This window comes from Punica granatum, chromosome 7, assembly GCF_007655135.1.
Source record: "Punica granatum isolate Tunisia-2019 chromosome 7, ASM765513v2, whole genome shotgun sequence".
In the NCBI taxonomy this organism is placed as follows: Eukaryota; Viridiplantae; Streptophyta; class Magnoliopsida; order Myrtales; family Lythraceae; genus Punica; species Punica granatum.
Genome location: NC_045133.1, coordinates 17,246,792 through 17,273,174, shown reverse-complemented (window position 1 = coordinate 17,273,174; position 26,383 = coordinate 17,246,792). Strand labels below are relative to the sequence as shown.

At 34.2% G+C, this 26,383-nt stretch overlaps 1 protein-coding gene across 2 annotated transcripts; it reads right to left on the bottom strand.

The window, feature by feature from the left end:
* Nucleotides 1-708: 708 nt before the first annotated feature.
* Nucleotides 709-4,431, bottom strand: LOC116215266. Of its 2 annotated transcripts, XM_031550908.1 has the most exons (8): nucleotides 4,207-4,431; nucleotides 3,433-3,573; nucleotides 3,279-3,341; nucleotides 2,949-3,015; nucleotides 2,699-2,799; nucleotides 2,421-2,465; nucleotides 1,325-1,795; nucleotides 709-1,175 (listed from the first exon to the last, which is right to left on the bottom strand). In XM_031550908.1, the coding sequence occupies exons 2-8, from the start codon at nucleotides 3,565-3,567 to the stop codon at nucleotides 1,005-1,007; spliced, it is 1,053 nt and encodes a 350-aa protein (XP_031406768.1). In that variant the 5' UTR covers nucleotides 3,568-3,573; nucleotides 4,207-4,431; the 3' UTR covers nucleotides 709-1,004. The 2 variants fall into 2 exon arrangements, with proteins under 2 accessions (XP_031406768.1, XP_031406769.1); XM_031550909.1 differs by lacking the exon at nucleotides 2,421-2,465.
* Between the last annotated feature and the right edge of the window lie 21,952 nt (nucleotides 4,432-26,383).

The following is a 26,383-nucleotide window of genomic DNA, read 5'->3' as shown; positions in this document are numbered from 1 at the left end:
AGCTCTAACGAGCTGAGCTCAAGCTACTCAAGTATCAGCCGAGGTGGAGCTGGAGCTTCCATATTGAAGCTCAACCGAGCTCGAGTTCGAGTAGAGCTCGAGCATTTCTTTAACCAGTCGAGCTCGAGCATTTCTTTAACCAGCCGAGTTGAGTTTGCCTGCACTCAAGCTCGACTTGGCTTGTTTACACCCCTAGAATCAAAAAAATAGAGACGGCGAACGATAGAGAATTACTGTCCCAAGCCAATATCTATACCTATATATTATGTAATTCAGAATACTCGTACGAGTCTCCCATTGATGGGAATCAATGAGAACATGCTACATCAATTTCTATGCGAAGCTCATTAACTTCTCAGCTCTCGGTGAAAGGTTTCTCCACCTTTACTACATCAAATACATAAATAAATACACGAATGATAATTAAAGCCATATTATTCAAATAATTATTTTATTATTTTATTGAAATCCGTCTCCCTCAATATCATTTGACAATCTATCTTCCATATAAACACTGGCGCAACGTGCGGACGACCGGAATAGTTTAATTTGAATACGAGGGAAATGAAAGAAATGGGATGGAAGGGAAAAATTGTAAACCCCTCCCTTCTGTTTCCTTCGATCCAAACGGAGGGTAAAGGCCTTCACTATCACTGCAAATTTAAGTATCTATCTATAACAAATTAAATCATTGAGTACACATTAATATACAATTTCAATGAAAACTATTAATAGATATAGAACCATTTGCATGTGAGAAAAGGAAAAGGAAAAACAACAATTCATGTATTTGACAAAAAAAATTTTAGATCCAGGCTACCTACTCTTTCCCCCATTTGCATTATCCCCATACAAGAAGTTTCAAAAAAGAAAAATGAAAAGAGAATCCGGTCCATATTATACAAATACGCATAATGTCAGTCTCTATCAGCTGTACGAAAATTTTTGAATGAGTTTTTCGCCAAGGTGACCTCGACTCGAGCTGAGGTTCTCCTGCTCTCTTTTCACTTTAAAAAGAACTTCCATATATCTCTGTCGGCCATCTCCTTTACCATATGTACTCCGAAATTGCCGCCTTCATCCACCAAACTCCTCAGATGTCTAGCTCCGCTGTTGAACCCGACATAGTTCCTTTTTGTGGCCAGGTACGCCACTCCGTATGGAGGCCTTAAGCACTGTTACCAAAAAGTTGATATGCACAAGGAATCATATTTCTACCTCAAGAACAGTTCTTAGCTTTGATAGAAAAGAAAGTACTATTTCTGTCGGCGACTTCTTGAGGATCTAAAAGATACGTATACAAATGAGAAAATGAGAATCTAACCTTCTTGATAAGTGCATATAACTTCTTGAGAGCAGTCAAGGAGTATGGGATCTCCGCCATCAAAATGACATCGTATCCACCTTCTCCTTGATCGGCTTCACTTGCGCGCTCCCACGCCCTGCTTCCAGAGAGTTTTCGGGACCTCCTTGAGGAGAGCTCATGCCCAACGATGCTTCCTTCGTGGCTACTGCACCCATCCATGAAATCTTCCTCCGAGAAGCTCAGGTTCATTCCTGTTGCCACTTCAGATCCATCATTCCTCACAATGGACAAGACTGTGTGGAGCTCTTCCCATTCTCCAGCATAGAAGTGAACTGAGGGAGCCAAGGTTTGCCTAGATGGAGTAAGGGGACTCTCGGGCTGTCGGCTTTGCCAGTCCTTGGCTTGTTCAAGAGCTGCAAGCACATTTGGGATAGTGGTGCATCTTACTGTTTCCGCACTGAGGTCTTGAAAGTGGACCGTGCAAGCACCCTGAAAAAAGAATAAGCAGCAAACTTTAGTCTTTATTTTGACAGAGAAGACACTGCACTGCATGCCCTCCCCCAACATGATTGGGGAGGAGGGGGGTTGAAAAGAGAATCCCCTTTATCTTCATATTCAGCATATGGGGAGTCTAGAAAACTCTGAAAGGTCAAGCTACCCTCATTCGGTATGAATTCGAGGTGGCATCACATTGATAGAACAGAAAAAAGAACCGTTTTTTTGTTACTCGAGAGCCCTCAAGATGCAGAAGACAGATCCAAACACTGCATATGCCGGAAAATGTGTACTTCCAATAGAGACTGCATCACTGCTTAAGATAATTGCAAAAAATAAAAAATAAATAAAAATTGAGGCATTCCGTATGGAAATGCCTCTGATTGACAGGAAACAGCGATGAAGTTCTCATTCGATAAGCGGGAAATTTTGAGGTGTCTTCCATTAAAACAAGCTTAATTTGCAAAAAAATTGCTAGCATGACATATGACAAGATATTCTTTGTCCTAAAAAATAGAGAATCATATCTGAGCATGTACCAAGTCTGAAACTAAAGTGAGACTAATTGCAAAAGCAATGGAAACTAATAAGTTGGAACCGTAGATATTATGACCTATACCTTCATGCAAGCAAATATTCCAGGAAGACCATAGCTGCAACCAAGCTGCAAATGATGCATATAGAAAAAATTACCTCTGCAGCACCATGAATACTTGCAGTGAAAGCCTCATATCCCTTCTCTAGAAGGACTACTTGAGAAGTTATCATTTACCAAATTTCCAGGCAGCAGCAAAAATTACAGGAACACATAAGATATAAATATTTTGTCTATTTCATCGCACTACCCAATCTGAACAAAAATGGTATGTCCGGATTTATTTTGATGACCGGAATTACCTCAAGAACCCTTTTTCCTCTGAAGCTCAATTGTCCATCCCGAATTTCATGTTTAAGAACATTGACAAGATCAATAGAGCTGTCCCAAGACTTCAGATATCCTGCAAAAGGTATGCAGCACTCAATTAAAACACCATATTGGAAACACCAGTACCAATATTCTACTTTCTTTGACTGGTAATTACTTATTTCAAAGAAAATAAGTCCAATAACTTCATTGTAAAATGAATTCTAAGATTTTTCTACATACCATCAGGTTTTGAGGATATCATTTCTGACCCGGCAAACCCAATTACGTCAGCAACACTAAGTCTTCCCTGAAAATTTAAAGCGAACAAATAAATGAAATCTCTAAATGACAACTATGGCAGAAGGGCAGGCCAGCTTGCAGATTTTGCAACTGAAAACTGGGAGAAGCATTGCTGTGGAAATTCCTAAGAGTATAAAATCTTGAGGAGGGCCAAAAGATCACATGGATTGATAAATATGACATTTAAATTTTCTCATCCATTATCCTAACATAAGCAAAATCAAGGACAAATATCAAATAGAAGCAGATAGTACAGTAGCTCTAGATAACCTTAAACATGCTGGCCCCAGGCAAGTCTATATTTTCTCCAGAATATCTGTAAGGGTGAGCTGTCTGGAAATCCAAAAGGCAAATTATCAGTTCAGTGATTTCAAAGTATGAATACTGCTAATATTGCAGAGGACAAGTTAAAACTTGATGTTACCTTCGAAGGTAGAATTTCGACTGCTGGGGAAGGGAGACTGACATCTTTCTCTGAAACGGAAGATACGCCCTGACTCCCACAGTCATGGGGAATTAATCCAGGCAAGCACTGTGTGATCAAAGATGGCGCACGCATTGTATCCTGCAGCAGAGACATTATTATCGGGTAAGATTAGAATAACACGCAAATAAATTCCAGATTAACATAGACAATTTGAAAACTAATGGCAGAACTCCTTCAATCTGACGTATCCGATAAAAAAAGAAATGCATTCAGTAGGGATGGACTACATGTCGAAATGAAAGCAAAGTTCCTTAGACTCTCGAGGTAGACAAGTACAAGATATTGACTACTAGAGAAATCATAGAGAGAAGACAGAGACCTACTCATTATATCTAGCCTACCTAGACATATTCAATTCCTTCAACAAATCCCACAATTTAGCAGCCGAAACTGAGCAATTAGTCCACAAATTCGCCAACAATGCCACGAAAAAATAGAAACATCATCGGATTAGCAACGAACACCGCTCGGAATGATTTGAAGCAATGCAAATGTGACCAAATCACGAACCAAACACTATAGAAGATAAGCTTTCATGTAGCCCAATGCAATAAGTTTTCATGTACCAAAAATCGAAGTAGTTCAGGAGCCAAAATCCAAACAGAATCAAGTTAACTATCGAAAAGCCAGGGAAAGAGGAGCTACCCGGAGCTACCAACACCTTCAACACTAGCGTAATTCATCAAATTCCTCGGGAAACGAAGTGCTTACCCAAAATTATACTGACGAGTTCACCAACCAACAGTTCAAGAGGGCATTCAAATGCGATTGAAGAGGCTGTTCATGCTATGTGATGGGAGAATCGAAGATGAAGAGGATCGGGACGGCGATTTCGGAAGTCAAAAGAAGAACGCTTTGAAAGATTGAAGCTGATGATGAAGAAGAAGAAGAAGAAGAAGAAGAGACTTAACCGAGGCGAGACATTACAGAGAAGCTTCTTCAGTTTCAGACTTTTTGCAGTGAAAAGAACTTTGAATTCCTCTAATACCCCCGCTCCATTGATTAATTTACCACATTGCCACTGACTCGTGTGAGGGGATTACTGCCGCCAAAAATAATATTTATTAGATTTTTACCTATAATTTACCCGTTTTGTCAAATGTATCATTTTTTTTGTCAGATATATTCAATAATTTACTTTTTGCATCAAATTTATCCCAACGTTATCTTTTCCGTTGACATCTAACGGTCATACGTGGCACATGGAACGATAGTGGGCCACACTTGCCACATGGGCGCCACATCAGCACGGCCATTAGATATCGACGAAAAATATAACAGTGGGATAGATTTGAAACAAAATGTAAACCATGAGATATAGCTGACAAAAAAAATCATGAAATAGATTTGACAAAACGCGTAAATCATGGGCCATTTGACATAAAAACTCTAATTTATTATGTTCACATGTTTATACTTTCATCAGACGAATATAAATAAAAGGAAGGAATTTTTCAATACATTAAAAATAAAAAATAAAAAAGGATTTATCACCTAGAAAAATATGGGTTTTATAATTTTTTTAAATATAACACGACCTTTGAAAACTATTATAGAAAATCACGACTTTTGTATTTTTTCCTTAAATATAGAACAACATTGACGAGTTGCATAGAAAGACACGACATTTGTATTTTTTCCTAAATATAGCACGATATTTAAAAAATAGCACAGAAAGACACGACCTTCAGATTTAGTTATACATACGACGTCAATTATTCCATTTGATTATAACGATAACGGCTAATGTGGAGCTAACGATGCTACGTGGCACTATATGATTGAATGAGTAGACTCACAGATTTTTATTTAATTAAAATATTGAAAAATTAAAAGCAAAAAATAAAGAGATTCAACTTAATAAGAGGAAATGGGGAGGGGGCCAACGGTGGTAGCTATGTTTGTGGCTACCATTTTCCAATTGGAGTTGCCGGCCATAGCAGGATCCTAATTATGTGGGTGATGAACATAATCAAGGCACCCACCACCGGAACCGAAAGAGCCCCGAAACTGGGGACTTGTTTAGTTTGTTGTGGATCCCTCAATTGCACACAATTGCTCCTTTATTTTTTTTTAGAAAAAATCTTCTTAGTTTTTTAAAATTTTTAGAATTTTAATTAAATAAAAATATGTGGAACCCACTCCTCCAATCATGTTATGCCACGAGGTGCCGTTAGCTGTTACCATTATATTTGACGTCAATCGTGCTAAAATCGCAGCTAAACTTGAAGATTGTGCCTTTGCTATTTTCTAAAGATCGTATTATATTTAGGAAAAAAATGCAAAGATCGTGCCTTTATGTACTACTCTCAAAGGTCGCGTTATTTTTAGGAAAAAAATGTAAAGGTCGTGTATTTCTGTACTATTTTCTAAAGGTCGTGCTATATTCAGAAAAAAATATAAATGTCGCGTTTTTCTGGGTAATTAACCCTAAAAAAATTATTCAAACACAAGAAGATCAACTGGCCAAAAAAAGAAAAAGACAAGAAGGTTATGGTAAGTTGGATCATCTCGTGAACGTAAAAGATAAGAATCTACGTCGAATTAGGAACTTGAGAAAAAAGACAGAATAAATCTCATAAGACAACCATCAACGAGCTTGTTGCTTGTACAACATTAGTTTCTTTTTTCTTTTTTCTTTTTTCTGAGAGTTTGCTTGCATTCATCTCATGAGCGTGAAAGATAAGAATTCGCGTCAAATTAGGAATTTGCGAAAGAAGACAGAACAAATCTCATACGACAGCCATCAATGAGCTTTTGCTTGAAAACAAACATTTCCTCTTTTATGAGATTTTTGCTGCAATCATCTTGTGAGTATAAAAGAAAAGAATTCGCGTGAGATTTGCTTTTTTTGATTTTTTTTTCCAAAGGATGATCCTATTTCCACAACCAATATTGCTAAATCCACAACCTATAAAAGTTAAATGACAAGTGTAGCCTTGTTTTAAATGGAAATAACTAATTCCAATGATCGAAAGGTGCTAAATTACCAAAATTTTCCACTCTTTCTTAGTTTCATAATTCCCGTCCGGACTAAATACGAACCGCAACAAGCATATCGCAGAAAGGAGGAATTGAACAAATCATAATAGGAAAAACTAAATTATATACGTCCATTTGTTGGTTGATACTATTTGTTCATATTTTTTCATCCTATGTGACGAGAGATTATTCGATGATCCTATTTTGCCACATGACATGAGGAAAAACGAATTAAATTGTAATAAACTAAATAATAAGTACTAATCACTCGATTAATTGTGATAAGTTTTTTTAATTGAAGTAATCTTATTGATTTTTCCTCATCACATCATTATGAGGTATGATCATTTAAAATTTTCTCGTATGTGACGAGATATATAGGATTACTTAGAAATTACTCCTCTATACTGATATAGTGTGATAACAACAGATAGTTTTACAATCCAACAACAGGAGAAAGCGAATGGGATCACTTATTTGGGAAACTAACATTTTAATTTTTCTTACTCGGAACCAAGGAGAATCGTATTATCTTGCCTCAAAAAATCCATGAAGAAATAATCATGAAATTTAAACATTTGAGTTCAAATTCTGCGGTGATGTTTTGCGATTTTTGTAATTTTAGTTCACTCCTAATTTAGACCTCACTAAAAAAGATAATGATCGGATTTTTAGCCATTATAGAAAAAATTTACAGTCTCCTCTTCTTTACGTTTGTCTTGATGTTCAATTTTGTCATCTTCATTTTCTTTAATTGTTATATCTTGCCCTTTATTCTATTATAAAATTTTATTTTTATCATTTTGTCAAGAATCAATCAAGATGAATAAGCCCATTGTCTTTTGGTAAGTTGCAATTTTCTCGTGAGCAAAAAATAAAAAATAAAATTCCGCTTCAAATTAGGAACTTAAAAAGGAAGACCAAATAAATCCCATATGAGACCACTGCCAGCCGATTGCTGGGCGAATAGTACCTTCTTCTTTTATGAGATCTTTTTAATTATTTTTTAATGATATATAATAATATTCCTCCTATTTAATATTTTCCATTTTGTGAGACCTTTTACCTAATTCTTTAAAGTAAATTCACTACAAACTCCAAAAATCTACGTAATTAATATGAATAAGTACATATTTGGTCCTTCATACTAGCCTTGATGTTCAATTCGCCCTTTTCGTTTTCTTCTATATCTATCTTGTATTTTATGTCACGACAAATATTTTATTTGGCCATCTTATCAATCAAGGGTTTGACTACGTTGACGCCACTATTAGCTTGAGCTTCACATAGATACTTTCACATATGTTCTGCTCATAAAATTTCTTTATTGTTAGTTTCAATAAAAATAGAAAAAAAATTCATTTCAAATTTATTTTTTCTTAAAAAAAGGAATGAAGAATCAATAAGGTCACCAAGAAGGAGGGGGAGGCACATACGGACAGCGGCTTACCATGCGACAAATTAGGAACTCAAGAAAGAAGCCAAAATAAGTACCATGCGACTACTATTGGTTGTGGCTTGCTCTAGAATCAATGTCAAAATAGGAACTAAAGAGAGGAGACAAAATAAACCCCATACGACAACTATCGACAAGCCTTTTGCTTGGTGAACAATAGTTTCTAAAACTTCTTTATTGTTAATTTTAATAAAGATAGAAAATATCAATTCAAAAGGTTCAAAATATAAATAAATTTAGAAAAAGTATCTATTTTTTTTTAAAGGGTGAGGAATCGACTGGGTCATAGAGAAGGGGCAAAGGTAGCGAACCTGTAGTTGTTTGCCAAAAACTGCAGTGTCGCGGCGCTCTGAGGCCTCGAGCAACCTCGCCCAGGGCGGTAATGGTTGGCTGTGGGTTGCCATACAGTCCCTTCTCATCCTCTTAGTTCCTTCTCATCCTCTTAGTTGCTCAGTTATACCTTTTTTCTAAAAAAATTTCCATATTTTAATTCATTTTTATTTTATTTTCAAAAATGAAAATAAAGAAAAATTTTAAAAATTCACATATGCAAAAGTATACACGTGATGTTTGGTTGATAGCCATATCAGTAAAATTCAACTGTTGATTGGTAAAAGAGCCAAATAAAATCTATATCGTAGCATAAAGAATGGTCTTAACTTTCAAGATGCGACAAAAATGAAGGAGGCGAGAAGTTACCGCTTTATTTTGCAGCCAAGTCCCACCTTTGTTTTTTTTTTTAATTATTATTTACTGTTGTACCTAGCCAAAATGATGTAGATCCAGGCACAATCCTTGAATACTTAGACTAGGTAGAAACGGAGTAAAAAGTAAGGTCAGCTGGTTAAGCAAAGTTCATGTTAGGTTTCGGCTGTCGCTCCCTTTCCCTAGATCAACTGATCCAATCCTGCAGTTGAGACGTTTAGTTGACTTGAGGTCACGTGGAAAAATAGCTCGATGCCATAATGGAGGTGGGGTGGTAAAAAAAAGACTAGCGAGCTTTGGATTTCAAGTGCGAAATCGTAGTAAAAAAAAAAAAGAATCAAATTTCATGTCAAGCCAAATGTAAGTGACCAAATGTGTGCGTGGAAAGACTAACTGAAAGTCTAATGGATGATTGAATACCAACTTCTCTAAAAAATTTCATGACAATTAATTGAGTAGTTAACCAAGTGTACGGTGCAATAGTTGAGCTATGTCAATTGTGACAATTAATGCAAGTTGTAATTAATGGTCACCGGAGGTGGTGGTCTAGGTACCATTTTCACTCCCATGCATTTTATGTTGCTTGGTAACCTCTCAAGTCTCTCGTTCAAATTTCTTCTACACATTTACTTAATAAACATATGTTAAAAAGTACGCTTCTTGTATTTACATTGGGCCATAAGTGAACTCGTCGAGCCTATACCGAGACTGCATTGACATCGTCAGAGCAGATGTTGGTTGTTCAAGTCACTTGATATATATGATTTTAATCAAATATGAAAGTTTATCGTTTATTATAGTTATAAAAAACATTGTTATCAGAACCGGACCGGACCGGCCGGTTCGACCGGTCGGACCGGGAACCGGCACCATGTCCGGTCCGATTCGCCTAAAAACCGAAATGGCAGCTTTGAACCGCCGGACCCATTGAACCGGCCGGTTTTAAGTAAAATTTCATTAAACCGGCTGGTTCTATGGGTTTTTATGGGTTTCCTATTTAATATAAAAATTGGTTGGTTGTGTAAAGATTTGAACTCATGACCTCTTACTTCTCATATTAGCATACTACCAACCAAGCCACCACCACTTTTTTGTTCTTTTAACTCTACTTTTAAGTACTTATTAAAATAAAATATTTATTTTGAAGTAAGAAATATTAAATATATAGATACTTTCTTATACTATTATTATATTTCTTTAAAATCATCATACTTTTATCTTAATTATCATAATTTTTTTAATAATATGAATATTTATTTTATTTTAAATAAACGAGCGGTCCGACCCATCGAACCCCCGGTTGGACCCATAAACCCATGACCCCGTATCCCTTCCGGTTCATCATCCGGTCCGGTTCTGATAACACTGATAAAAAAAAGTTCTTGAATGCATAAAAAATTCACATATTAATTTTTATAACTGCAAAATCACAAATTTTTATTGGGATTCCAAATTTTCATTTTCTTACACTTTTTTGTCTTTTAGTTAACGTGACAATCGTTTTTTAATCTTATATTTGATACAAGATCACTTCTATCGGTTGCTCATCGATGATTGCAGGATTCTATGCAGCCAATTTGACGAAATCAGGCCTCTGTATGTTTATCGAGAAGCAAACACATGCACGGATCTACTGGCCAAGAAGGGCGGACTCCAGTACGAGTCATTGGTCAGCTATGACACTGCTTCTTCCTTTATAAGCTTAAGCTTGCTTAAGGGTGTTATGGAGGTGTAGGAACCTCGTATTGTAACAGACTTTGATGTTCCTTAATATTTGAATGAAAACTCCTTTTTTATTATGAAAAAGAAAAACTCATCCCGAAGGATGGTGACGGCAAACCCCGCTCCCGAGATCAAGACCCCAAATTACAAATTTCGGGAACGCCCAACGGCGAGGCTCCCATCCTCGGCAAGTGCCAAGGGGTTGTTTTTTAATGTTTACCATTCTTTCTTATTTTCTAAAGATTCAATGACATGGCACTAGCACGTCAATTAGAAGACGAGAAAATATTTGTCCCGTCAACTAGAATTTGGAAGTGATGGTACGATGGATCTAAAACCATATCGGAACTTTTATGATTTTGCAGTAAATAAAAATAATTTATGATAGATTTAAAGAAAACGAAAAAGTGAACATTCATTTTTTTGTGATATTTATAAAAAAAAAAAAAGTGAAAGTAAAAGGGGAAGTTCTAATGGCAGAAAAGTAGTAAAATTATAGTAAGAGGGCATAAGTGGAAGGTTAGTGCAGATTGTGGGTTGGTCGCTGTGGAAAAAGCGGGGCTGGGGAGTCGATTGTCGGGTTCTTACCTTTCCCTCCGCGGAATACGGAGCTCCCATTTCTGTTTTATTGATTAATTACTCACAAAAAAATTAATTAGTTAATTATAGAGTACTAAATAATAATTAACTTTGTTTACAATTTGATTATGGAATTATTAAAGTAATATCATATCAAAAAGTTTTGAATGATACTCATCAACGAAACTTATGCTGCGTTTGGTTTGTAAGTCACATTTCAAAATCATATTTTGATTTTGAAAAGTAATTGTATAAATGGTTATGTATGGGGCTCACTCTTTGAGTTTATATGAGTTATTTTATTTTGTTGTGGAAAAAAAGTGATATAAATAGGGTTCATCCTTTGACTTTGTATGAATTATTTTGTTTTATTGTGAGTAGAATTAAATTAAAGTGTGATTTTAAATTCATATTGTGAAACCAAACAAAGCATTAAGATGTCTTTTATTTCTCTTACCTTATTTATCTCAAAAAAGACTGCCGTTGTAATTAAAAAAAAAAGTAAAGAACTTTGTTTACAAATTTTAAATAAACTCTTAATCTTTTGGGAAAATTTCAAAATATTTTTTTTGAAAAATATATATCTATATCTATATATCAGAAAAGAGGAGGAAAATGGGGTAATATTCACTTCCAATTTTGTGCACAATGAAATAATTATATTAATTAACAATCATCCGACTATGGAGAAGTTGAGGACAAATCAATAATTTGTCTTTTATAACCACCTCCCGCTTCATATTCTCCCTCCCTCCTCTCCTCCCACGGTTAATCTCTCATTGTACATTTCCTCTCTCATCTCACCATCTCTTTGATTTTCATTTAATTTCATTTATCAATTATCACAAATAACTCATACATATATTTAAAATCTCAAAAATTAACTATATTTCTGTAAATATTTATGTTGAGAATCCTAAATCCCACATGGAAAATATAAAGAGAAACCAACGAGTTTATATGAGATTTAGGTACAACTACTTATCAACTTGACATTTTAAGTGAAAATAGGTACGATTTTGTATGAGTCCAATAGAATTTTAATATAGTATCAGAGCCACAGTTCTACGCGTTGATGCGCGCTCGTACCACATCAAGCTAAGTATATCCGAGAGTAGCCAAGAGTGCGTCTTGTGTAGGTTTCCCCTCGCCTGGCTAGTGATCAATTATCGAGGACGGGTGTTTAAAGACACGTGACAACATGTAGGTACAAATATATCACATGTTGCATGTGAGTGTGGGTGTTGAGGATCCTAAATACCGCATGGAAAATGTAAAGAGAAACCAACGAGTTTATATAAGGTTTGGATACCACCACTTAGTAGCTTAAATTTTTAAGTGAAAATGGAACCAAACTCATATGAGCCTAATGAAATTTTAATAAAAAGGACAAAGAGATGGCACAACGTGCGTAGCACAGGCATATGTTTTGTATATTAAGTAGAGATCACGGGGCAACATAAGAGTTCTCTTGAGTTTATCCAACCTAATATTATCCTCGTTCACCCTTAACTTTAGAGCTATAATAATAAGATCCAATAAATTAGTATATAATTATTATCTAAGAAGGCGTAGCGCAGTGATGTACAATTAAGAGATTATAGGTTTGATCCCCAGTTGAACTACCGCTCATTTATTAATTATTATGATTTATATTTTATTGTGTTAGGTCCATATGTCTCCGTAATAAAAAAAACTTAAAATAATAAGACTTCAAAGACAATCAAAGAGAGTGTAACATAGTGATATACTTTTTTACTTGATAACTAAAAGGTACCGAATTTGATACTTATTGAAAGACTATTCGTACCTCTTTTACTAGATATTATGAAATCTAATTCAATTTAGTAGATCAATAGACTTCTCTCACAGTCAGGAAAAAAAAAATTCCAACACACGAATTCAAATTCCGTGTAGACCGGTTTCAATTTAATTATTGTTCCGTGTGTTTAGGTGGACGGTGGTATAGTCCGCTTTTACTCAGTGGGAAAGGTGAATTAGTCGTGCAATCAGAGGTAGACCAACCCTATCCCTCCGGCTATGAACATGAACTTTTGGATTGAATGTTCTTGTCAACGAAGTGATACATTTAGTTTTATGGCTCATTTGGTTTTAAAGTAGGATTTTAAAATCTTACTTTAACGTAATTTTACTCACAATAAAATAAAATAATTTATACGGGTGGATCCTATTTATATCACTCTTTTTTCACAAAAAAATAAAATAACTCATACAAAGTCAAAAGATAAATCCCATTTATATCACTTTTTTTTTTAAATTAAAATATGATTTTAATGGCTTGTTTCAACCTATCTGAGAAGGAACTAATTTAATTACGCCAACTTCAATGTCATTGGGCCAACACGAAATAATTGTGATCAGGCCGAGCCTCAGAGTGCCATGATCCTATGAGGCCTCCCTGAATTTATCTTGTGCAAGTGAACCTAATTGGCCCCGCATGTCACAGTCGCCAGATGACACTTATCGGGCTATATATCTTTTCTCGTGCCACAATTCGTCTTACCGTGCCAACGAGACCATGGAAACTCAATAGAACGCCTTTCTTGTTGTGCTTGTGGTCCATCTCGGGTGGCCTATCAAGCACTTTCTGTCGTGCCGTGTTGTCTGCTAAGGTCAGATCAAGCGGGCTGGCCCAGGCTGAAAACTGTGTGGGACGATACAAATTGCAGCCCCAGTTGAGACTTGTATATAGTAATACTCTATAATCCACCTCGCCATAACCACTCGTAATGAGCAATCCGAACAACCAAAAGTGGAACCACGGGTGCTGTAACCCCCATCAGGCCCACAACTAGGGAAGAGAGTATATAATATAAGCCAGGGCAACAACTATTTAGCAATACTTGATTAACTTCTAATTTATAATTAATTAATTAATTTATCATGCTTATCAACTTCAAACAGAAAAACAGGAAATCATACTAAGAAACAGAGACCCAGATCTCATCATCATCGTCTCCACATCCACCTATCGGTCGTAACTTCGATGGAACCCGGCCGGTTGAATTGAACCTGACAAAGAGATCTGGGTCCAAGCAAAACAGTGCCATGATGCTGCATGCATCGAACCGATACTTCAAACCTACATGTATGCAACAACAAGTTCCATGTTTCTCTCATCTCGGTTGCAAAACACAAAGTACGTACATGAAAATCACATGTGCGCTCGATATCCATTGATCTCAGTTCTCAAATCTTTTGCTATGCTTTGTCATCGTCGATCATTTGGATAAGGTATCCTTTGCTCCTAGAATGGAAAACAAAGGGAATACCAAACTTGATATCTTCTGCTTCGCTGGCCGGCGATGGATTAGACAGGGAAGGTCGAGAGAACAAAAGAGAGAACGAAACCGTAGGTAGAGCAAAGTGTGATTATATATATACATGCATCGAGATGCTTCTATACATACACATATACATGTATTTATCTTCTAACGTCCGGCTATATATAGTGGCGTAGTGATGGATCTTATCAAAATGCACTTTTTTTTTTTGGGGAAGGGGTTTTAATCAACATGCATGGTTGATTAGTTTATTGGTGCAATCTACCTTATCAAGTATCAACATTTTTTTTTTCCGATTATAGGGAAAATTCTATAGGTTTAGAATAATGAAATCTGCAATCTCTTATATCAACATTTATTATTATTATTATATAACAACTAGAATTAAATTTGCAATCTCTTATATCAACATTTATTATTATTATTATTATTATTATTATTATTATTATTATATAACCACATATATAACGCCCAAATAAGAGGGAAAGTTATAGCTTTTTGACATGGACCAATCAGCAACGAGGAGAAAAATATCTGAACTATACCAAATTACTTTGTTTTCTTTTGGTTTTACGATAGAAGCTCACGTGTATAAAAGAAAAATTAGAAATACGAGTAGGGGATCAGAAGCAAAACTGAGGATTATGATTTTGAAGGGGGCTTAGCTTTTTTATATTAAACGCATCGCCTATCAATAATTTCCTTTTGTTTTTCTCAAAATTTCATGAATATGTAAGTGATTAAATTTATGTCCAATTTAAAAGTTGCTGATAAATGATTATATCCAATCCAGTGAAATGGGAGCTAAGGCCATCGCAACGGACGGTTCCATCATTTATAGTCGAAAAGAAGAGTCATAAGAGGTTTTTCAAACCATAATTAATATTTATATTCTTTAAATATTTCTAACTTTAAATTCTCTTTATTCTTATCCAGATAAGAAGTTTTATAAATCGGATTATGCTTATAGAATGTCTCTTTAAAGTTGAATTCATCCCCCTTTCCATTTACTCGAAATACTTTTTGCGTCCCAACTTGCGGGCCCTACACGAGCCGGGACGGCTTTGTCTTTGTCCCCCCCAAAACAGTAGTTGGGATTGGCCTGATCACAGCCCGCACCCACTAATGCGGCAAAGGTAGCGGTAAATCGGTACCTAGAGAAAAATAAGTTCTGATGACTCTATCTCAAGGGAAACGGCCTCCGGAGCAAAATTTACCGCTTTGCCATGATTTTTCAATATTTAAGGCAAATTCCATCGTTTAGGGTTTCAAACGGCATTTTATCATTATTTGGGTGTTTTTGCAATTCTAGGAAAGTTTATTTCTTTTTGTGCAATTTAGGTTTTTTTTAATCCCTATTTAAGCTTTGTAAGCTTTAGGGCTAAAACAGTTGTATTTTGATCAGTTAATAAAATTTGGAGCTTTTGTGCTTTTTGCCCAATCTCGGATTCGATTCGAGTTTGATGTCTATTTCCTGCTATTCGTAGAATCAACAGGTGATAGAATGTCGTAATTCCGGTATTCATGCGCGAGTTAACGGATCTGTGATAAGTTACTCGGGTGTACGCCACGTCATTCACTCTATAGCTTTTATTTTTTATATTTTTGTTTAAATGCAAAAGGAGCCGTTGATCTGCAATTGGGGGGCTGCCACGTGGTAGCAACAGGCCCACACGACCTGATGCCACCAGTAGCCCCCTCGTTTTATTAGGGTCCTAGTTCGAGTAACGTAGCACCCATATGATTGTATTGTAGGGCCCTTCATCTTAAATTTTTATTTAGGCTTATACGGGTTTGGACTCAACTTTCAACTTAAAAGCTCGAGCTGATAAGTTGTGAGGCCCAATCCCATATAAACCATTCTATTTTCTTTTATACTTCCGATGTGGGATTACCTTTTTTTATATTCCCAACACCCGCCCTCACGTGGCACCTTGTGGTCTTTCTCATGATTTTGCCTACACGAGCCACGTGAACCTTAACTGCCCGCCCTCAACAACTTACCTCAAGCCGATCTCTCCTCTCTTCTGGACTCAGGCTTTAACTACCTCGAGCTAGACTTCTTCTTCCACACTCGAGCGAGGGGGGTCAATGACTACGAGCCTAACTTCTAGTTCCGGACTCGAACTTCACTGGCGCGGTGTAGGCTCATGCGCATACGCGCCCCCAGGATCATTACCATGAGCTCTGATACCATCTTAAATTTTCATTTGGGCTTATACGGGCTTGGACTCAACTTTCAACGTAAAAGCTCGAGCTTTTAAGTTGAAAGTTGAGTCCAAGCCCGTATAAGCCCAAATGAAAATTTAAGACTTGAAATGGAAAATGGAGTTCTCTCCATTGTGGGTGCTCTACTACCTTGCATGAAAAGTAAAAAATATGAAAACTCACGAAAGAGTCTTCCTTACTCATTTTACACTAGTAAAAAGCCCACGACAATGCCGCGGCTTGTTTTCTTCTCCTTCTATGTTACAGAAATCGTTTAAGTAAGTAATATCCTATGTTTTCTTTTTTAAAATAGAAAAAAAAATCTGAGTTAGACATAAATGGCTGAATTATAATATGTCCCATGAACTTGTGGATATTCATGAGAGTCGTGGTGAATAGTCGATTGAAATTCAAACATCCTTCATTATGTAAAAGAAAAGGTGTGTAGTCGAATTATAATTTGTCTCATCATGAACTTTGTAGGGAGTTCATGAGAATTATGGAAAATAGTCGGTCGAAATTCAAAGACCCTTGTCATGAATTTTGTAGGATATTCATGAGAATAATGGAAAATAGTCAATCAAAACTCGAACACCCTTCATTATTAAAAAAAAGTCATAATAAGAATAAAAAAAAGGTTTATACTCGAACTATAATTTGTCCCCTCATAAACTTTGTAGAGTGTTCATGAGAACCATGGGAAATAGTTGATTGAAATTCGAGCACCATCGTCATAAACTTTGAAGGATGTTCATAAGAGTCACGGAAAATAATCGATTTCAACTCGAACATCATTCGTTATAAGAAAAAATCACACATAAGAATAAAAAAAGTTAAAAAAATTTTAAAAAATTTTAAAAAATTGAAAGTATAAAAATCCATCCTACGAGACATGTAGGAAGGATGGACCAACTTTTAATTTTTATTTATTTATATATAATATATTTATATAATTATATAATAGAATTTAGGGCAAATTACAAAAAAAAACCCAAATTTTGTAAAATGTCTCAGTTTTGTCCTAAATTTTGTTTTGTAACAAAAAAAACTATAAGTTTTCTAAAATGTCTCAAAAATGACCTCCGTTATAACTTCCGTTAATTTTTGCCTACGTGTGACCTACGTGGACTGTTAAAGGGACCCACCATCAGCAGCAAAAATTGACGGAAGTTATAACGGAGGTCATTTTTGAGACATTTTAGAAAACTTATGGTTTTTTTGGTTACAAAACAAAATTTAGGACAAAATTGAAACATTTTACAAAACTTGGGTTTTTTTTTTGTAATTTACCCTAGAATTTATAACAATATAATTGAATTTTGAGCAGTGTTATCAAAACCGGACCGGATATAGAATCGGTTGAGGCATGGGTTCACGGGTTTATGGATTCAACTAGGAGTTCGATGGGTTGGACCGTACGTTTAATTAAATATTACATAAATAAAAATATATTACCAATGAAAATAATTATAATTTGATAAATATGCAATAATTACAGTATTACTAAAAAAAACAATTAAAATGTAGTCATGAATAGACATTTAGGAAGGTCACTGAGATAAATTATAAATGAATAGTAAAAGTGCACAACAAAAGGTTGATAGCTCAGTGGATAAGTGGGTAAAGTAATAACTTGAAGATTTAAGGTTCAATTCGTTCTCCAATCATAGTTATTTTGATAATTTAAAAAATAACGAGAACCCATAGAACCAGTCGATTCACATGAGTTTCCTTGAAAAAATGGCTGGTTCTTTGGGTTCATTCGTGCACTTTGGGTCCACCAGTAGAATCGGCCGGTTTGGTCTAGTTCTGATAACAGTGATTTTGAGCACCTCACGAAAATAAGTGTTATTATCAAATATACTTTTTTCTCTTCCTACTTAATTAATAGAATAGAATGTATATAATTGCTTTGGGATGTGCATCGAGTAGACAACTCTCCTTAGGACCTTAGCAAGTGGATAGAGACGAACCAATGGACATGGCACATAGGGAGATGTCATGGTAGCCCCCTCAATATCTCACATGATCCCATAAGACGTGTAAAGTGTTTGAGTACTCAGCTGATGTCGGTAGATTTGGAGATTTGGATTTAGTGATTATATATATCAGTATCAAAACTGGATCGGATAGTAAACCAGAAGGGATATGGATTCATGGGTTTATGGGTCCAAAGGGGATTCGATGGGTCAGACCGTACATTTAATTAAAATAAAACAAATATTCATATTATTAAAAAAATTATTATAATTAGAATAGAAGTATGATAATTTCAAAAAAAATAAGGATAGTGTAAAAAAATGTCTATATTTAATATTTCTTACTCCAAAATAAATATTGGATTTTAATAGGTACTTAAAAATAGAGTTAAAAGAACGAGAAGGTAGTAGTGACTTGGTTGGTAGCATGCTAGTATGGGAAGGAAGAGATCATGGGTTCAAATCCTTATAAAACCTAGCAATTTTTATAGTAGAAGAACTAAATAGGACACCCATAAAATCCATAGAATCGGTCAGTTCAATAGAATTTTGCTCAAAAATTGCTCGGTTCAATGGGGTTGACGGTTCAATTCTACCACTTGGGGTTTTAGGTAGACCGGACCGAACATGATGCCAGTTTTCGATCCAATCGGTCGAACAGGCCGGTCCGGTCCGGTTCTCATAACATTGATACGTATACATATTTTTGTTTCCCTATGGGTATTGGATTTAGTGAATTGAGTGATATAGGAAGAAACCCAAAACGACCTTTCGAAGTTATGCTCATTAGGGAATATATACGGCGTCAATTTGCCAATATACAACGTGATACTATCAATGACAATAATAAATTTTTAAAATAAAATATTGTCACGGTGACAAATTGTCACATACAAAATCCTTGCTCATTATTATATCGACAAGATTACAAATTTGAATAAAATTATTACACCGTTTCAATGTAACGTTGTCACGATCGCCATATAAAATCCCATATAGAATATGTCAACAGGCCTCTGATGAAAACTAGACTGGAGCCACAAAAGGTAAATAGGTTATCTTTATTTTTGGGTGAAAATAGTAAATAGTATTGATTGATCTCTTATTTTTGTTTATGTATGATGTCATGTTTTCGCCAAGAAACTTAGGCAGCATTAGATTGGATTTAGATTAAATATAAGTACTGAAATTTTCATGTGCAAATAAATTAAGAATCAAGTGATCAAGTGAAAATTAATTATTATACTAAAAGTTATAAGGAAAGAAAATTTAAACTACTTGGTATTGTATTATTGATGATCAAATACTTCTCTTCATTTGTGATGCAGTATTTTTTTATAATTTTATAAAATAAAAAATAAAGTGTCAATATTTTTGGCATAATATATGAGATGACACAAAACCTTTTCGATTACAAGGGAGGCATGAATCTAGTACAATGAAATAAAAATACTAATAATTAATATTTAAAAAATTTGGCACAACCTTTGCACTCGATTTGGCACAACCTTTAAAATTATTTAACTTTTTATTTTTGTGTTAAATAAGACACGCTGTTATATTTTCATAAAAAAATGATGGTTTTGTTGACGTGGTATGCCTATTTGGGATACAGAGCACACTTGGACAAAGCACATGTGGCGCGAACATTGTCAAATTTGACACAACCTTTAGCCAATGGGTGAAATTTGGCACGTTCTTTCATTTTGATGCCAAATCTAGCTAGCATTTCTAATTTGTGCCATGTATGCTCCATCTACCAATAGATGCACCACGTCAACCGAATCGTTAATTTTGAATGGAAATATAACCGCGTACCAAATTACATAAAAATGAAAGGCTGTGCTTGTTTAGACAATTTTAAAAGGTCATGCGAAACTTATCACAAAGTGGAAAGGTTGTGCCATTTGATGTTTGTCCTTTTCTTCAGTATATAAAGTTTCCAAAGAGGGAAGGGCAGAAAGCGAGATGTGAGCCACCCCATGAAATTTATGATAAGACCCAAAAAAAAAAAAAGTAGAGATATAGACACGACCAAACGTGGTTGGCCATGAACCAAAATAATGGGTGGATTTATTGAATGAGCAACACTAAAAAAATATGTAAAAAGATTGCCTATTTATAAGCTTTGCGTATCACTCATATAGAAACAAATAACCTAGATATACTATATTCATACATATTAATTCATGTGGTTCGGCCCTTGCTCATTATTTGAGTTTTATGGATGCAGAAAATCCACGGTTGAGAAAACTTTACCCTTAATTTAAGCTAAATTAGTAAGAATTTTTTGGATTTTGGATACTAAATAGTGCATGCTAAAGAATAACACTAGATATGCTCAAAAGTTAATTACCTAAGTTAGGGTCTTGAGATAATAATTGCATGTGACTTACATAAAGAAAAAGAAGAAGCAAACAAGTAAAATAAATATATAGAACTAATATGAGTTGGTTCAAGTGGTTCAAGTCTTATTTTCCTGAAATAAGATATCGAGTTTGAGTCTTGTGAGTCGAAAAAATTCATGTTAAGAGAGCTTTATCTCCTTATTAGGCCAACCTAGCACGAATGGGATTAGTTGATACCCGTTAAATTTTCAGATATCAGAATATATACTGAAATAAATATACTAAAAATATATTGATTTATAATAATTAAGGTTCGGAAGTTCGAGAAAATAAAACAAATAGTTTCGATACGATATGATAACACGACATTGACATAACACGGAGCTAAGTAGATTTGTATTTTGTGCTTAATGTGTTTTGTGTCAAAACAGGTCAACCCCATTTAGACACTGTGCTTAATCAGAGTCAACTCATGTAACCCGATTATACCAATTTATAATCATATTTTATCATCTCATCAAACATGGTTAACCTAATTAACATTATTTATATAAGAATTACTATAGAACCTAATTTGAAAACCCTCTAGCATGTTTTGTGGTGGTCCAAGATAATGTTCCATTATACGGGCAGATTTCTCACTTATCAAAAAAAAAAAAAGCGCGGATTTCTTTGTTAATATACTCTATAAATTAATAATACTAGTCATGTGTCAGTTCATTAAGCAGATTTAGTTTGTGTGACTCTTACTTGTTAGATGAACTATGCATATTTAGATAGCTTATGTTATTTTCATTTGGAAGTATGATTTTACCTATTTTTACCTTATTGTATATCAGGACTTATCGCACTTTGATGTATTGAGCAATCTATTAATTCTAATTAAGATATTCAAGGTTGTCATTTTAAACTTTTATTATAAGTTAATGGATGAGTCATCGTTATTTTTAATGGTACATAATAAAAAATATTTAATTTGTAATTCTGAGAAATTCTTCCATAAAAATTATGAGATCTAATTGAATTAATCAATTGATCTAAACAAACAGAAAAAAATTCTTATAAGTTAATGAATGAGTTATTACTATTTTAATTAGATGCTAACAATCTAGAGTATTTAATTTTATAATCAATTAATTCTATTTACGGGATAAAGCTTTAATATAATTGATGAATGAATTATTATTATTATTATTTTAAGTGGTATATAATACAGAGTATTTAATTTATTGAGCAATTCTTCCACAGTAGTTTAATTTAATTTACTTTATTAGGGAACTAGTTCTAATAAGGGATTAAAGGTTATTAATTTAAATTTTTATTATAAATTAATGGATGAGTTTTCATGATTTTAGATAGTACTTATTATAGAGGATTTAATTTATTATTGATTTGGTTATTAAAAACTTCATTATTTGTATCACGAATCCAAGGCTTTGAACTATTAGCAAGAGCTAATGAATCCAATATGTGATAGTTCTGTCTTCTAACCATGTAAATAAAAAGTATATGGACCGTTGTGCATTTTGATATACAAATTAACTTTTCCCTCCATTAATGTGAATGAAAAATAAGCACTATTTTAATTTAATTTATTGTAAGTAATTATTATTTTAAATGGTAATAATATAGAGTATATTTAATTTATTTTTAATTCTTAAAGTTATTTAAATTAATTTAAATGAATAATCAATTAATTCTAATTAGTTCTAGCTTAAAGTTTTATTATAAGTTGATGGATGAAATATTATAAGTAAACCGAAAAAAAGAATATGTGTTGACAAAAAAGAGTAATGATTTCTTTTTATGTATCTTATTGATAGTACGCACATATGACATATAAGTTGTGCTTGATAACAATTTTTTTTTCTTTTAGTAAGAAGTTTTGCTTAAATTAAAAACATTGCGTGTTTAATTTAAGTATAACATTATATCCACCACATTTAGATTAATATTCATGTTATTACAATATTTATCTAGTATCTTTTTTTTAATAAATATAGTTTGGAGATTCCTTTTACAATATTTTTTAATAATCGTTTCATTTAATTTATTGTAAGTTAACAGTAGGAATTAATTTAAATTTAATTTAAATTTATTGCACGTCATTAGTATTTTAAACAGTAATATATAAATTATTTTTAATTTGTTATTAATTCTTACACAACAATTATTTAATTTAATTTATATGAATAGTCAATTAATTCTAATTAATTCTAAGTTGAATATATACACTAAGAAACATATTTAATATAATAATTTTAATATAACGCTTATGAATGCAGATAGTGTTTCAGTTCCACCAAATAAGAGTACTACGTGGAGGAGTTCGCTTAGGAACAAAGAACTTATAAATTATATATATATAGATATATATATTATATTTGTGTGCGGCTAATTTCGAGTCACTGTAATTGGACTATAAATAACCACTAGCACGGTGGTCTGGTAGTTAATCTCCGAGCGCTGCACTTAAACATCACGAGTTCGAACCTCACTAAGGACGTAGAGCTCGCCACTATATAGGTTTATTATGGAATGGCAGTGGCCGGCCCATAATGCTTGATTTAGTAGACCTTGGACTTAATTTACTATTGTGTTAGTGGTGCTGTGGTGACCAAGTTGGGCTAAAGTCTCAGTAAGCTATGGCGACAGGAATATTCCGTGGTGGTTACGTTCCTTTAGTTGGAGCAGCCATAACGGGCTAATAACCCGAACTAACCTTTTATTTAGGAAAAAAAAAGTGGACTATAAATAATACGATAAAAACTTTTATATTAATTTTGTGGATACAATCTCTAATGGGAAACTTGTAAATGTAATACAAGTAAAATTCTTCTGATTTTCTTCCATGTGCAGCAACGTCATCAAAGGCTTGAACAGCTTGTTCTCGGTCAAGAGGTGTTCATGGATCACTGGGGCCTTCGGACTTGATCTGTTTCGGAATCTTGAGTGAGGGCATTTGTAGCTTGTTCTTGTCAAGGGATGTTCTTGGAGCCAGCTGGGCCTTCGGGCTTGAATCCAACGGGTCCTTGTATCGAGTGAGGGCCTCAGGCTTGTTCTCGTTGAGGAGTGCATGTGGAATCTGCGTGGCCTTCGGGCTTGAATTCCATGAGTCCTCGGGATCCTTCCGAATCTTTGGTTTGGCAAAGTTTCCGTAGGATCTTGGGAGTCGACTTCTGCAAAGTTTCTCCAATTTTAATTTTTTTTTATATTAGATTCATGGGCATCCCTTATAACCTAAAAAATACAATAATTGATACTTTATCTCCTCTTCCTCTATAAATAGACCATTCCCAGGGAAAGGAAGGCACAAGGACTTGGAAAATAACTAAAATAGGGGTACGGATAGTTCTACCATGAAAGTATCAAATTTGAAAGGTTACTATACAAAGTGTGCGTATCTGTGTCACGTCCTCTTTGATCAATTCTCGTATTTTAATCTGATTGGTCGGTTATAAATAATTATCTAATTATTTTAGTAGATAATTATCCATTAAAAGATACTTTTCTGACCTAACATGATTTATTGGTTATGTAGATAATTACCTGAAATTAATTTATTTATTAGATATTATTCATTTAAATCAGATAATCATCAAAATATTATATGGTAGATCATTGAATTCGTTCGAGGATGACATGGGTCATGTACAAACGTGTCGGGGCATTCGAACACTTAATAACATTTTATTTGTTTGTCCCAAATATTAGTACCACACTTATCTGATACTAAAAATATTGAACGAAATGGTGGCAATTTGTAATTTGCTTTAAATTTTTTGCGATCTATTATATCAACGGGTTTAAATTTGGATTAATTATGTTCATTGTCATATCTTTTAGGTGTTCAATCGTTATTCATATAGACACACTAAAATAGGTTAGCCAGGTCAACCCAGTTTAGACATAGTCTATTTAGATAGAACTTGTTTGGATATGTCGAATTCAAATTAACCGTGTAGTATATGAGTCAAATTAAAAATTATTGACCAACACTCATTTATACACTACTAATAATTTATAGGTTAAATTACATTGGTGGTCCAAAATGTTTTACAAATGTTTCAATATGGTACAAAAAGTTTTTTTTGCTACTTGATGGTACAAAATGTTTCAAAATTATTTCAGTATAGTACAAACCGTCATCTCGCAATTGATGCCGTCAAGTTGATGTTGATGGTGCAAAACCGATTTTTGTGGGATGTTACATGATAGTGCAAAATGTTTTGAAGTTGTAACTTAATAGAACAAAATATTTTACATAAGTTATATGAAAGTGCAAAATTTACAGTCTTGTAAAGGACGGCTTCAATGGCGAAATGATGATTTGTACTATACTGAAACAATTTTGAAACACTTTGTACCATCAAGTAGCAAAAAAAACTTTTTGTACCATATTAAAACATTTGTAAAATATTTTGGACCGCCAGTGTAATTATCCTAATTTATAAATACGATACGACATATTTTGCCACACAAGCAACATCTTGCCACCCAAGCAACAAACTGAACACAGCTTAGTATTGAGTTGGGAGAGGGCAAGAAAGGGTCTCACCGTCTCAAACGTCAAAGGGGGTCGCATATATATTGGAAGCAGTGATGATCAATCAAATCAAGATGCCAATGGGACCGTCGAAAGACCTATACATCCGCGTTGTGGAATTTCGAGTCAGCCCATAGGACTGGTTCAAATTTTACTTTAGGGGAAATATTTCTCAAAAAAGGCAAATCTTTCCTAAAAAATAATGCTTCTTTTGTTTTATAAATCATTCTAATATTAACATAGTAACATGTCATAAAATATTCGCGGATGTTGATAATATTGCAGCGCATGCTATTGCAAGTAGTCAAGAGGCTTTAGCAAAACTCTATTAATTCCATGATCGTGAACCATATAGTTGTCCAAAATTATTTCCATCTTGTTTCAAATTAGCCTCCATATGGACCACGTTCGACATACCATCATAAATTAAATTTCCATTTCAATTTCCAGTATTGAAATAGCCAAATGAAGGTATCACTTGTTCTGTATTTGAGCAAATAGCAAAAGCATTTCCCGTAAAATTTCAATTGCACGGATTTCACAGCCCGATCGGAAGCGAATCGTGGTCGAAGTTACAGCTGAATATGGAACGTTTCCTTCAGTTCAGACGATAGAAGAATGGACGCAAACAATCATATTCCATGATCTCGAATTTTCTTTTTAATCCTCTTGCCCATTAAATTAGGGAACAAATCATTTTGGTCCTCAATCCTAACTTGGCCTTTTCTCTTTAATCCTCAATATTCCTTTTCTTTTTTCCCTTTTTCATTTCATTCTTGTTCCCAACGTTACACGATTTGTAATCCTTTAGTCCTAACATATCTTTTTGTTTTCCCGTTAAAAATACTAAGTGACATTGTTTGTTAAATAAGAACGATTTTTCAACATAAAAACTATTCTTTTTTTAGAAAAGAAAAAGAAATAGGGGCGTTGGACTATTGACGGGGATCATCTCCACCCCCCGCATCAATCAAGACCATGTCAATCAAGACCTCACGGCGCATCTGGTTGACGGGACAGGAACTAGGAATTAGAATTAGTAAAGGGATTAGAAATTT

Excerpts from the sequence above, each read along its gene's own strand:
- LOC116215266 (XM_031550908.1), bottom strand. The coding sequence starts at position 3,567 with ATGCGTGCGCCATCTTTGATCACACAGTGCTTGCCTGGATTAATTCCC. Across the intron at positions 3,342-3,432 it reads TCGAAATTCTACCTTCGAAG|ACAGCTCACCCTTACAGATA; the intron begins GTAACATCAAGT and ends TTGGATTTCCAG. Across the intron at positions 2,800-2,948 it reads GATATCCTCAAAACCTGATG|GATATCTGAAGTCTTGGGAC; the intron begins GTATGTAGAAAA and ends TACCTTTTGCAG.